The sequence below is a fragment of the Carica papaya genome, chromosome 3 (assembly GCF_054855325.1).
Source record: "Carica papaya isolate Zhongbai chromosome 3, ASM5485532v1, whole genome shotgun sequence".
Classification (NCBI taxonomy): Eukaryota; Viridiplantae; Streptophyta; class Magnoliopsida; order Brassicales; family Caricaceae; genus Carica; species Carica papaya.
This window is the reverse complement of record NC_142311.1, coordinates 17,410,819-17,426,194: the sequence shown is the minus strand read 5'-3', so window position 1 is coordinate 17,426,194 and position 15,376 is coordinate 17,410,819. Positions and strand designations below refer to the sequence as shown.

At 31.1% G+C, this 15,376-nt stretch overlaps 1 protein-coding gene across 1 annotated transcript; it reads right to left on the bottom strand.

Annotated features, from left to right (window-relative positions):
- Positions 1 to 12,988: 12,988 nt before the first annotated feature.
- Positions 12,989 to 14,798, bottom strand: LOC110825195 (uncharacterized). Its single transcript, XM_088216183.1, has 5 exons — positions 14,388 to 14,798; positions 14,230 to 14,307; positions 14,072 to 14,153; positions 13,467 to 13,609; positions 12,989 to 13,257 (listed from the first exon to the last, which is right to left on the bottom strand). Exons 1-5 carry the CDS (start codon positions 14,628 to 14,630, stop codon positions 13,048 to 13,050), a joined length of 756 nt encoding a protein of 251 aa, XP_088072309.1. The 5' UTR covers positions 14,631 to 14,798; the 3' UTR covers positions 12,989 to 13,047.
- Positions 14,799 to 15,376: the final 578 nt, after the last annotated feature.

The following is a 15,376-nucleotide window of genomic DNA, read 5'->3' as shown; positions in this document are numbered from 1 at the left end:
ACATTAGGAGAATTAGAATTATATATGAAGATTTCTATTAATTTTGTAACTAAAGTAACATTTTAATATTTAAGTAAATTAATTGTTTAATTAAAATTATTATTACAATTAAAAATTTATATAAATAATTAAATTTAAAATTTATAAAATAATATAATTTATTTATTAAAATATTTATTATGTGATTCATATATAATATTATATCAATATATAAAAGAATTTATATAGATAGTAAAAAAAATATTACCCATCTTTGTTGGGCTTTTTTGTTAGGGGCCAATTTGAAGCAAATGTTTGGGTCAAGCATAAATTAGCTTTTCAGATGACATAACAAAAAGAGAAAAACAAAACTAGAAAAGTTCAACGGTTTAAACTTATATACATTTCTGTATTTCCATCTCAAATCCAAGTATGTGTGTATTATCCCAATAAAAAAAAGGGGAAGAAACTTGAAAATTTTAAAAGGAAATAAGAGATCAACAGTCCAGATCTCATTCTGTAATGGAAGGCTACGACTTAATTTTAGCTACTATATAAAAGGCATTGTTTCTACACAAAAAATGAAGAAACCCTAAGAGAGAGAGAGAGAGTCTGTCGACGGATGGCGAGGAAGGCAAAGAGAAAGAAGAGCGAATGAGGGAAAAAAAAACTAGATCAACATTGTTATTGGGAGCAAGAGGTAAGATCATTTTTAGCCCTTTTCGATTTGAATTTGAGTTTAAAGTGCATGTTAATTCATTTAAATTGCATGAGGAAGATTTAGAATGGAAATCTTGAAACCAGAGTAAGGTGTAGCATCATATGAATTTACAAATGGGCAAACATACATGTGTATTTCCTTATCTTTGAAATAAATGTTAAATATGGGTGTGTTGTTTTTGAAGAAGAGGACTCATATGTGTTGGTGGTTCGAGTATTTTGTGCATAAAACTAGTGAGATATGGCTAAGATAATGAGGTGAGTTTCATCAAGTAATGGTTCAGGAAAGGAAAAAAAGAAGAGGAAAAGTGTTCAGGGTGATGGAGAATAGTGAACCAAATAAAGTTAGGTTGAAAGAAATTCTCAGATGACTCACATAATTAATTTAAAGATTTATTACTGGGAATGATATTAAACTAGGACTGTTGAAGTAAGCCTTGAAGGGAGTTGAGTGTTGAATCTAGAATATGTTGGGTAGAAATGAAACAAAATTGGGAGGGTTAAATGATCCAAACTAGAGGCTAGATGTAGGATGGGATTAAGTTGGAACTAAAACATATTTTTCTGTGTTGATGATCTCTCGTTATGGTGTGTGTGTGGCCCATGTTGGCCATGTGATGTGGAACAGCTGACCCATGCTCAGTCAACAGAGTGGACCGAATATCGGAGGGTTCGAATGGGAGTGAATCTCCCAAATACATGTGATAAATGAGGCCAGAGATGTAGTTGAGAAAGAGAAGGCTCTAAAGGGCTTGATTTGATGTGTAAAGTGCAAGCTCTGTGTATATGCGTGCATTACATTATGGTGTGACCAATGCAAATAGGGAATTGGGCTCGTGGAGTCGAGTGTGAAATCTGGTGGGAAAGAAATTAAAGAAAAACATATATTAAAGAGGTGTAATGATGAGAATAAAAATTAGAAATATAATTAGGTAAGTTCAGTGGCTGTGTTGAATGATCTTAATGTAGTCGAAACACTATGCTCACTTGGTAGGTCCACTTTGTAGCCATTTTTATTAATATTGGCTATGATTTGAAATAGACCATCCCCACGAGCATCCAACTTAGATTTCTGTTTTGATGGAAATCGTTCGTTGCGCAAATAAACCCACACCCAATCTCTGGGTTCAAATGAAATCTTGCGCCTTCCTTTATTGATATGGGATGCTACTTGTTCATTTTTCTTTTCAATGTTCTGCCTTACTTTTTCATGAATTACTTTAACCATTTTTTATTTCTTATGTCCATCCAAATTAAAAATATCACTTACAGGAATAGGCAAAAAATCAAGTGGAGTTGAGGGATTAAAACCATAAACAATTTCAAAAGGAGAAAACCTAATAGAAGAATGTATACTCCGATTATAAGAAAATTCAACAAATGGTAGCATATCTTCCCAAGTTTTAATATTCCTTCCAATTAAAGCACGTGATAATGTACCAAGTGTTCTATTTACCTACTTCAGTTTGACCATCTGTTTGTGGATGTGAAGTAGTAGAAAATAAAAGTTTGGTCCCAAGTTTAGACCACAAAGCTCGCCAAAAGTGGCTTAAAAACTTAACATCCCTATCGGACACAATGGTTTTAGGAATGTCATGCATTCTAACAACTTCGCGGAAAAACAAATCTGCTATGTGTGTGGCATCATCTGTTTTGTGACATGGTATAAAGTGTGCCATTTTGGAAAAACGAACAACAACAACAAATATTGAGTCTTGGCCTTTTCTAGTCCTAGGCAAACCTAACAAAAAGTCCATAGAAATATCAACCCAAGGATGTGTAGGAATGGGTAATGGCATATATAATCCATGTGGATGAACTCTAGACTTAGCTTGCCTACATGAGATGCACTGAGCACAAATTTTCTCGACATATTTGCTCATATTAGGCAAAAAGAAATGTTCATGTAAACTGCTCAAAGTTTTGTCAATCCCAAAATGTTTCATTAAACCACTACTATGGGCTTCACGAAAAAGCAACTCCCTAATAGAACTATTAGGCACACATAATTTTTACTTTTTAAATAGAAAACCATCATGCCTATAAAAGTTTTGAAATACCGCATGTTCACAAGCCACAGAAACATTTGAAAAATCACTATCATGCACATACAATTCTTTAAAATGCTCAAATCCCACCAACTTTGTAGAAAAAGTAGAAATAAGACTGTATCTTTTTGAAAGCGCATCAGCTACCACATTTTCTTTTCCTTACTTATATTGGATCACATATGGGAATGACTCTATGAATTCCACCTATTTTGCATGTCATTTATTAAGCTTGCCTTGCCCTTTCAAATGCCTCAAAAATTCATGATTGCTATGAATCACAAATTCTTTTGGTAACAAATAATGCTGACATGTCTCCAATGCTCTTACCAAAGTATAAAACTCTTTGTCATAGGAGGAATAATTCAATTGTGCACCATTGAGCTTCTCACTGAAGTAAGCAATGGGTCTTTTATCTTGCATAAGAACAGCACCTATCCCAAGCACAGAGTCATCATATTCAAATTTAAAAGTTGAATCAAAATTAGACAATTTTAATAAAGATGCATTACATAACTTTTCTTTCAATAAGGAAAACGCATGTTCTTGTTCTTTTCCCCAAACAAACCTCTTATCTTTTTTCATGATTTCATTTAAAGGAGCAGCAACGGTCCTAAAATCTCTTATAGAAACTTGTCAAACTATGAAAACTATGCACCTCACTTACACTTTTAGGTGTCGGCCACTCTTAAATAGCCTTTACCTTTTCACTAACTACCTCAATTTCGTTTGCACTCACGACATATCCTAAGAAAATGATGCGATCAATGCAAAATGTATATTTCTTCCTGTTAGCATATAGTTGAAATTTGCGCAATGTGTTAAACATTTGCCTCAAATACATGACATGCTCATCAATTGATTTGTTATACACAAGAATGTCATCGAAGTAGACAACCACAAACTTTCCAATAAATTCAAGTAAAACATGGTTCATTAAACGCATGAAAGTACTTGGCGCATTAGTTAAGCCAAATGGCCTAACCAACCACTCATATAACCGTTGTTTTCTTCAAAAGTAATTTTCTATTCATCTCCTGGTTTCATTCTTATTTGGTGATAACCACTTTTAAGATCAATTTTAGAAAATACACAAGCACCGTGCAACTCATCTAACATATCATCAAGCCGAGGTATTGGGTGTCGATATTTTACCGTTATTTTATTGATAGCTCTACAATCAACACACATACACCAACTACAATCTTTTTTGGGTACTAATAAGACGGGCACTGCACATGGGCTTAAACTCTCTCGAATGTGCCCCTTTTGTAAGAGCCCTTTTGTAAGAGCTCCTCCACTTGCCTTTGAAGCTCTTTGGTCTCCTCGGGATTTTTCCTATAAGCTGGTCTATTTGGTATGGCAGCCATAGGAATGAAGTCAATTTGATGATCAATCCCTCTCAAATGTGGTAAACCTTGAGGTGGATCATCGGGAAAGACATCACTAAATTCATGCAAAACTTCAACCACAACACTTGGTAAAGAAGGGTCAAGTTCGTTAGTTGAGAAACAAGCTTCCTTGTACATGAGTACAATCATTGGCTTGTTAGAAAATAAAGCTTTTCTCACATCTCTCATTTTAGCATAGAAGCTCATTTTCTTTCTCTCATTCTTTTCTATGGTCGAATGCACCTCTCTTTTTTTTTTCCTTTTAATCTTCATTTTTCCACTCTAATTTTGTCTCACTCTCTTTTCTTTTCTCTTTTTCTTTTTCTTTTCTTTTTCTCTCGACCTCTCTTTGTGCGAATTCATCATGGGACTTTTCAAGTTGCATTTGATCTTCCTTGTTTAGGGGTTAAAGAAAGAAGAGTATACTTTTTGTCCTTTTTTCTACCATATACCTATTAAGATACCCATCATGCATCATTCTCCTATCCTCTTGCTATGGTCTACCCAATAAAATATGACTAGCTTGCATAGGAACTACATCACATGCCACCTCATCACTATACTTTCCAATAGTAAAAGGCACCCTCACTTGCTTATTAACTCTCACCTCCCCACTATTGTTAAGTCATTGCAGTTTATAAGGTTTAGGATGTTTTGTAGTTTCCAAACCCAGTTTATCAACAAACAAGGTACTAGCCACATTTACACAACTACCCCCATAAATAATCATGCTACACAATTTTTCATTCACTAGACATCAAGAATGAAAAATGTTCTCTCTTCGCAACTTAACCCCCTCATCATCATTCCTTACTTGCGTATTCAAAGCACGCCTAGAAACCAACAATCTACCTTCCATAGGCAAACCCCATCACTAAAATCCTCCAAAGGAGGCATTTCATCCTCCACATCGCTCTCATCATCCGTTTCAACACCATCACCAGGCATCACCATTACCTTTTTATTTAGGCATTGAGATGCAATATGACCAAAATTCAAGCATCTAAAACACTAGATATATCTATTCCTAGGAGTTTGGGAATTAGAAATACCTTTATTTTTATTATTATAAGTATCTTTTGGCTTGGTATTGTCATCTCTTTTGAATTGGACAGCCTTGTTATCTCCCCTCAAATTCGACCTCCAATTGGAATTTTGGGTCTAATAAGTGTTGGCTTGCCTGGTGTTCCCCTTTCGCTTTAATTGTCTTTCAATCTTTATAGCCATGTGCACCATATCATCAATCTCCACATAATGTTGAAGCTTTACAATGTTGGTTATGTCTTTGTTAAGGCCATTTAAGAACCTCGCCATAGTAGCTTCCCTATCCTCTTCAATATTAGCCCTTATCATGGCTATTTCCATCTCTTTGTAGTAGTCTTCTACACCATTTTTCCCTTGTATAAGACCTTGCAATTTTTTATGTAAGTCCCTATAGTAGTGAGTAAGAACAAAGCGCCTTCTCATGATAGCCTTCATTTTGGCCCAAGTTGAAATAGGTCTATCTCCATTTCTCCTTTTACTTATGATGAGTTGATCCCACCACACAATGGCATACTCTCCAAACTCCACGACTGCAAGCTTTATCTTTTTCTCCTCCGAATAATTATGGCACTCAAAAATTAGCTCCACCTTGCGCTCCTATTCAAGATAAGCACTCATATCATTCTTTCCTAGAAACGATGAGATTTTCATTTTGATGCTCCCAATGTTTTTATCAAGATCATTTTGACCCCTACCATAATTTCGACCTTCATTGACCAAAGTAGCTTGGTTATCAAATTCTTCCTCCACTTCTTCATCAAAAGGTGGTGTTGGAAGTCTTCTTGCCCTTGGATTGGTTTGTGAAGCTTCCCCTCTCATGGAATTTAACTCACTTTGTTGTTCCTCTAGTTTCTCATTCATGTTGCCAATAGCTAGTTGACTCCTCTCAAATTGTTGTTGCATTGCTTTGAGGATGAATTCTTGATCTTTTGATGTTCTTTCACTCCCTACGTGTTTATTCTCGTAGTATGGGCACTCGTGTTTCACTCAATTTTGGCTTTTACCCTCTTTTGAGCTCACACTCTCTTATTTTTTACCACTCAAGCAATCTTTTATAAGTTCATACAAAAGGGTCAATTCAAACAACAATTAATTATCACTATGTACTCAATTTTAATTAGAGATAACAAAGAATTCTTGAAGAAATAAGATACATGAATTCAACTCTAGAAGCAAACTAGAACATTCTAAACAATGAAGAGCACACACTTGATATAGAAATAAGTGTATGATGATTTTTATGTTAGTTAGGCAACAACAAATCAATATTATTACCTCAAGATGTAATAAGAAGCAAATGGGCAGAAATATTAATTGAAAACTAAATATGCAAGAAAAAAAATGGTGAATCAGAAATTTAATGGACGAAACTTGTAATTCTCTAATAGAACCATACATTATCACTGAAAACACTCAAATTAAGTGAAACAAACAGTTTTGGATGAAAACAAACTCAATTGAGGTGAGTTATTTCCAAACAGCCCCAAAAATTACACAAACAATTTCAACCAAACAAACAGCCTTGAAACTACTTTCCCTTTTAAATTTTAAATGAATTTGAATGTTATATGAGATAAATAAAAGGGAAATAACAGCAGGTGTTTCAATTACATAAGGTATAATTAGTTGAATTGTGTTTTGCACAATTAAGCAAATTAGGCTAATCTTTTTTTTTTTTTTTTTCTGAATGCAAATTTGTCTCTTTTTTTTAGTAAGAAATAATGAAAATAAAAACAACAAAATAAGGATAGACTAATTTACTTGGTGAACCTGGCTCTGATACCAAATTATGCGGAACACCCAAACCCTTGCTTGAACCTTAAAACTCTTCAATCGGTTTAGAACAAAATTTAGGTCACAAGTAAAAAGGAAGAAAATTTGTTCAATCACCCAAATGGTAGAAATTAAATAGAACCCAAGAAAGATAAATGATATCCCTTGAACCCAATCCAAACAAGCACAAAAAACAATTGAAATAGGAAATCAAAATTGAATTCAAGTGATAACAATTGTATTCCAAATCAACACCGTGTGCATAAAGTGAAAAGAAAGCCAAAACACTCTTAACTCAATTTTGAAATATTTGATTACCACTCTTGATGTCCACAAAGAAGAGTTCTTTTGGTATTTATAGCCAAAAAAATCAATGATAAGTTACAATACAATAACTACAATTATAACTCTCACAATAACTAGGTTAATTATGCGATAATTACAATTGTAACTCCAACAATAACTAAGTTAATTATAGACATATAATTGTTATGTAACTCCAATTTTCTTAACCAATACCATTAATTGTTTGTGGCACCATATAGTTATAGGCTCATTCTTGTGATAACTGAGACAAGACTTAAGTCCAAATGAGTTATACTTAACTATATAGGCTTAATTAACTCAAACTAAAATAAAACAATCCAAAATACTTAAAACAACCCAACTAATCTAGCTCATACACAAGATTTATTCATCCACTACCAATAAGACTCAAACAAGCCCAAATTATCCCAAATCATTTAAACCCAATTCAAGTTACGAATTTGGGTTGTTCAAAAAGTTCATATTTGAACTTTTCACAATTGGTCAGCCCATCATCCACATGTTTTTAAGTGAAAACTTGGAGCAACTCTTTAAGCTTCTTTGCCTTTGATCTTGTTACTGATCCGCTGAAACTTTCTAGGTTTGAAACTGTATTTGTGTTTATGTCATTTGAAATTTACTTCAAGTCACATTTTGATGCTCTTTGAGTATCTTGAGTGTTTTTAAACTTATTTGCATCACTGATGATGCCACTAATATTGCAAATCTATTCTTTAGGGAAGTAGTACGTTTGCATGGCATTCCAAAAACAATGGTAAGTGATAGGAATACAAAGTTTCTAAGTCATTTTTGGAAAGTTTTGTGGAGTAAATTAGGAACTAGGTTGTTGTTTTCTACTACTTGTCATCGTTACACAAGTAATGAAGACAACTAGATTTAATGTATCTAAATCAGAATTTGTTTGAAAATTTAAGAGCAAATTATCTATCTAATAAAATCCGAATTTGGACTGAGTTTCTTCATGAAAGTTGTATGCCTAAATGTGTAGATAAGTTTAGACTTTTGAATCACTTAATTTGGACATTAAAAGCCCAAGTATGGCCCATCCAAATAAACTACTTCAACTTCATATTGGACTAGTGTAACTTCCATTTGTGTTAATGTGACCAAGCTTCAATTTATGTTATTCAAACCAAACTCGATACATGTTTCCTTGTTGCATTCTTGAATTTTGTTAATGTCATTCCACAAGCCTTGAATCATCCCGTTTAATGTGTCCTTGAATTTCTTCAACCTTGCTTTGTAGTCGGACCACTAAGTAGCTGAATTGGATCCATGTTCTTGTATCCTGCCTTATTTGCATCATTCTCTCCCTCCTCAAGATGATTCGTCCATGAATCTTTAACATTTACATTAAAATGAGAAAGGTCAACCACATTAAAAGCAACACTCACATTATACTCACTAAGAAGATCTAACTTGTAAGCATTGTCATTGATTTTTTAAAAGACTTGAAATGGTCCTTCGCCTCTAACTTAATTATAAAAAAAGGAAAACTAAATTTATGAACTGCAAATTGAGATAAGAAAGAGAGTCGTGAGTAAAGGTTGAGAGAGGAAGGAAAGGCTCTGTGCGAAGAAAGAGAAATGAGGAGGAAAGTGTGAGTGGGAGCCTAAAAAGAAAAAGACCTATATATATATATATATTATTTAAAGGCCACCAGAAAAGAAAGGAAGAAAATTGGTGGTCATTGTTTCTCTCTCATCATCATCATACACACAATCACCAAGAAGGAAGTGTGGCCATCATTTTTTTATTTCCTCCCTCTCTTCACGCGCCTAGTAAAAAAAAATTGATTCTTTTTTTATTTTTAATTTATTCTCAATAGATTATTTTATATATTTTTTTTAGTAATAATTTTTTCTCAAAGCATGATATGTGGTTTTTCTTTGTATGCTGAAAATTTTTTTATATAAAATTACGTGTTTATTATTCTGCAGTTATTTTTTTATTTATTATTTTATTGGGTTAAGTATTAATTGACTTATTATTATTATTAATTTTTATAAATTAATTTAAATTACTTTAATTTACATAATTAATTATATTTTTTGTTCGGACCTAATATGTATGTTTATACATTATGTTCGACACATTCCATGCTATGTGTCATGCTGATATATTGCATACAACACATCCATTATGGTACATCACATACTGTGAGTCATTATGGTGTATTGCATGCAACAGATTACTTCTTATGTATCATGTTGATGTGTTGTGTGCAATATATGACATATTGTGTTTTAAATAATTTGTTGTGTGCACTACAACACACGATGTAACATATTATGTCAAAATTTTGACGTTGATTTTGCATTTTCATTTTAAAATTTCAAATTCATATTTGATATATTCTTCAAAAAGAATATCAAAAGATCATTTAAAAGTATTCTACTCCAAAAATATCAACAAAGCTCACACTTCAGTATCTATAAAACTCAACAAAAATGCTTCGTACTTCAATTATTTTTTAAAACATTGAGGCTTCAAATATATTAAAATCATTTTTCAACCATTTTAAGATTCAAGCAAAACAATATTTTGGTTCCAAAGATCCAAAATTGGTTTTCAAGACTTAAAATTCTTTCTAAGAGTAGTTGGCCCCAAAAATATTGAAGTAATCTTAATTTAAGTCAAATTGAAAATTTTCAACTATTCAATTATGAAATTGTCTTCAGATCTTTAAGAATATTATTTTCTTGACCTTTTGCTTCAATTTTGAATTCTTTTATCTCATGATTTCAAGAAATTTGCTGCAAAATTTTCTTCGTTTAAAAACTTAGATATTTTTATTTAAAAAATTAATACAGATATTTAATTTTAACTTCCCAATTCCTTATAGTCATGCATGTCTTTTAAGTTGTCACATGCATATGTGTATAAATTCGTATATGTGACAAATTAAACTTCTTAGAATTAATTTAACACATGATAAAGAAGGAAGTGTAAATTATTTCGAATAAGTTAGTCCAATATTGTTAAAAATAAACATACATATGTTCATAATGTCAATAAATAATTTTTATCTTAAACCTAGCACCTTTATCTATATAGGTATGTGAAAACACGTGTATACATATGTTTGTTTTTATCTTAAACCTAGCACGTGTATACATATGTGAAAACTCTCTGTGGTCCTCTCTGAAAATCCTAACTCTCCTCATTTTTGTTCAAAAATTTAAGTTTCGACAGCAAATTTCAGTTCCAGATATTTTCGCATATGTATATACATATTGTCATTTTCACAAGTTGATGTTCTTTTTTGGCTTTATTTCTTATTTTCCTTTATATTTTTTTCTTCTTTTTCGACAGTCAACAGTTTTATCCTTTACTTATTATTGTTATTATTTTTTATTTATATAATTAAAAAAATATTGTGGACAACAATTTGTTTTTCAGCGGTGATTTTGTATTATCAAATTAGAACGTTTTAGAAATAACAATGAAGAAAGTAAAAATAAAATAATTACTGATAGAATAATCATAGTGGGAATTTAGTTAATGCTTATTAATTTTTTTAAAAAAATTGTAACTAATTCTATTATGTAATTTATTGATTCTTGCGAGTAATACAACTACATTTGTAATAAACTACATTTGTAGACCCTAATGAATGTTTTTTAAACATGAAAATCTATGGTAAATTAATAAAAATTAAGAAAAAATAGAAAGATGATACTAACTTAAAAAGTGATTGTTTTACGTTAAGTGATAAATAAATTAATTAACAATTGTACTGAGAAGAAAATTAGTTTAAAAAGAAGGTTTAAACCAGAGCAAATATTTAGCTTTCAAAAAACAAAAAAAAAAAAAAGGTTAAAATAGTAGAATTGTAATGTGAATTCTAAAAGTAAAACAAGTTTAATCAGGTTAGAATAAATTTAAAAAATAGTATTTTAAAATTCAAGGAGTTTTTGGATTGAAAGTAAGATTTGAACATTAAATACATATATATATAAAAAGTAGAAATTTTAAGTCCAATATAATATAAAGTAAGAAAGTCTAAGACTATATCTTCCTGTACTAAATTAATTTAAGTCCTAACTTGCATTCATTATTTTATCTTCTTTAGGTGCAAGTATGTGAATTGATACGTATTATTAAATGAAGCAATCTTGATTAAAATATCTACAAATCATATTTACAAACCATATGGAGATGAAATTACAGTACATAAGCAACAAAAACCAAATAACTACAATTAATCAATGTACAAGCAAGATAGTACCTATCACAAATTATTTTATTGGGTTAAGCATACTTTTTCAAACCGAAAAGGTGACTGCATGCAAATAGAAGTCAATGTTTTAAGGTGTGTCTAATCTAGTCAGATGCACATAGGAATGTGCATTCTTCTCATACCTTTTTCAAGATTTCTTCAAGCCGTAAGACTCATAGCTATTCCCTTCCAATTCTTTTAGAACATTATGTTATTAATTTTTGTCTCTCAAGTAAATTCAGCCACTTACCTATTTGATTATGGTGCAAGAAAGATTTATTTTTAGCGTATTCACTTTGCACAAATAGGATTTGAAACAATAAGTAATATGAATGAAATCCATTTTGGCTTGATCATCTTGTCAAGACATAACAAGAAACATTTACCAATCTTCATTGATGAATTACAACATACTCAAGAATCGTTAGAGTTAGGAAATGAAGAATTCTATAAAAAAAAACTATTAGAACCTCAAAACAAACTAACAGTAACCATACTAACATGCTTAAATGGCCAATTGTTTTGCCAAGAAAAAAAAAAGAAAAATAAAAAGAAGGTAAAACACATGAAGAGTCAAAGTAAATTTCAACACAATGTCGAGGGTTATGTGGACCTCACAAGATCTTCATTCTATAGAGTTGAGAAACTAAGTGCACCCTCCAAGTCTTAAAGTACATTTAATTATTTTAAATTTATAACTTTCATCAATCATAACCTATATAACTTATGACAGTTTTATCTCACATCCCTAACCAACTAAGTCTGTCATTGATTTTCATGTCGATAATAAATCAAGCTCAAAACTTCCATGTGAGTGAAGATAGAGATATATCCGTTGAGTTTGAATTAATAAGTTAATAACATATATTTTTAAGCACAAGCATCAACAAAAGAATGATATCTTTCCTTCTCCATATGGAAACTTGGGTGTATCTCTTTTATACACATGAGAGATTGCACTATCTCTACTGTTGTGATGGAAGGCATGATTAAAACTAGGGTTATAAAAGTATGTAATCTTGTTTTTTAGGTATCGAGATTGTTCTTAAAGAATTATTATTCAGCCCTCTTATTTTCTTTAATAATTAATTATTGGATTGTTCAAGTTATAACTAGCATTGGCTTACCAAGTTTTTGATACAAATTCTCTATTGTTATGTGAAATGTAAGTATTTTAACCTGCAATCTTATTGGCCTTACTAAATTCATTAGTAACCCTCGTTTAGTCTCATCACATGGTTTTGGTTGTGACTCACTTGTTACATCTTTACCATGAATTTTCTAGTACAAAATTTGTTATCCTAAATTAATATGTTAATTTTGAAGAAAGAATTTGCAAGGATATAGATAGATTGTTAATATAAGTTAGAAATTTTGAGAAGTACAAGTAGGTAAAGTGAGGCATGGAAGGCAGGAAGCAGGAAGAAAGTGCAGGTTAGAATTTGAGCAATGATAAAAGATCATTAAAAAGACACATTGTGATCTAGTGGATATAATAAGGTCAGATTTTTGTTATTTAATTAGCATTTTTATACAAGAAGATTCAGTTTGAGCCATTAAGCTTGGCGAGCAAAAAGAGGCAAGCAGAGGAAAGAAATATAGAAGTTGAGAAGCAAAGCAAATCCAGGGGAGAATTTATAACAGCTATCTTACTCTTTTCAAACCACCCAATGAGAAGAAGCATGACTATAACATGGCCAAGTTTGGTTTTAAGCTCACTCACACTTTTTATTTGTAGCCATCTGGGACGCTCCTGCCAATCAACACCACAAGTAGTACATATAAATATATATTTTTATGTTCTGTAAAATGTAACAACTTCAACTCTACAAGATTATTTAACATTGATAATTTAATAAAAAATAAAAATATTATTTTAAAATAATCATACTAATATTTTAAAAATTCTTAAACTATAATTCATTAGATTATATATTTCTAAGATGGAAATGGAGAAGAAACCTTGAGAGTGAATAAGCCGAATAAATTAGATGTGTATGGAACTCTTTCCCCAGACGATGACTTTGCAATATCAAGATTGCTGACAAATAGTTCATAGATCCCCATACCAAAAACCAGCATCACCGTTCCTAGAAGATACACATCTACAAGTGCAAACATCAACCATGGCCTTAGTATTGGGTTTCAATGCATGTATATGCACATACGTAGCCCCCTTTAATAATTTTGGGTTTCAATGCAATTCTTAATTTTAATTTTATTTAAATTAATTCTAAAATATATTTAACACTGTTTAATAGATGTTCAAGTTAAATATATATTTTTAAAATTGATTAGTGTGTTTAGAATATAATTAAAATATTAATCATTTTTAAAAATATTGTTGACATGGCAACAACCTTAGAAACATTGTTTCATTCTTAGAAACAACAATATTTCCGTGGTTATGTCATTTGTTATATAAAGATCCGATTAACAGTGTTAAATATATTTTACAACCGTTGAGAGTTAATTTAAACAAAATATGAAAGTAAATTTGAACCAAAAATTTCAGTAGAGGGCAACATAAATTTTTGGAAAAGGAAAACAAAACAATAAACAATCACCTATGGCCTCAACCAGCAACATAATCATTTTGCTCCGATTTTCAAAATATTCCATAAAAGAAGCTACAACATAACTGCAACCCTGCAAATTGAATTTCATCATTCATTTCTTCATATGAATTCTTAACCATGCTAAAACTAAATCAAATATGCCAAACCTTGATGAAACACAGAATCGATCCCACCAATGATCCTATTACCCCCAGCAGCGCCATGAAGCGACATCTATATATACCCTACGAGTACAAACCAATCTATCATTAAACTTTTGTTTTCAAATTCAAATTTCTGAATCCATCCCCAAAATTTTGGTTACCTTCTCGATGTTCTCCTCCATAGCTTCCACTTTATTTGGGGACCTAGGGTTAACTGTTGGAGACGATGATGCCTTTGCCGTCACTGAAAATAAAGGTGTAGAGCCTGTTCCCGACGCCATTGTAACTGGAAATTTTAACTCTCTTTTCACATTCGGAACACAATTACAAGCTTTGATAAAGAGCCTCGATTGTAATGGCGCGCAATCGACTGTTCTTGTGATCAACGGCCGAGATGCTTTCATGGCTTTTTCTCTTTCACAACATGGAATAATTTGAGAGAAGAGCGGATGCAGCTCAATAGAGTTAACCAGTGACGAGTTCGTATGAAAAAGGTGAAGCGATACTGGAAAGTTGAAGTTTCAAATAATTCAATTTAGTGACAATGATAACCATATATATATATATATATAAATATAAAACAGAGAATAGCTTCACTCACTCTTAGTTGAATCAATTTTTTTGTTTTATTTCATAGCCATTGAGATTTTTTTTCATGGATTGTTAAGATTAGTTAAAAAATTTCCTTAATTAATTTGATAATAAAACATGGAGCATTAATAGAGCATTTATTATGAAAAAGAGAAAAAATGAATAAAAGTAAAAAATACGATAAAGATGGAAAAGAAAGTAGATAAGCTGACGTTACGTGTATGGTGCAGATGTGCCCTTTCTCCTTAGAGACTCGAAACAAGTTTGGAAAATTGAGGATGAATTATTATGTTAATCATTGAATAATTTGTAGTATTATAATTAAAATCAAATTTATAAAGTTATTTAGATTTATTATTTATGTAATTGTGAAAAAATTTGATGGAAAATGATAAAATATATTTGTCTAATATTTTGGAGCAGAATATTGTATAAGTATTCTCCATCTTTTTGATTGCATATAGAATTTGATTTCTTTTTAAGTTTAAGATTTGTTGTGTTGAAAATTAATGTAAAAATTATAATTAATTTTATTTATTAATTTAAATTTAAACAAAAT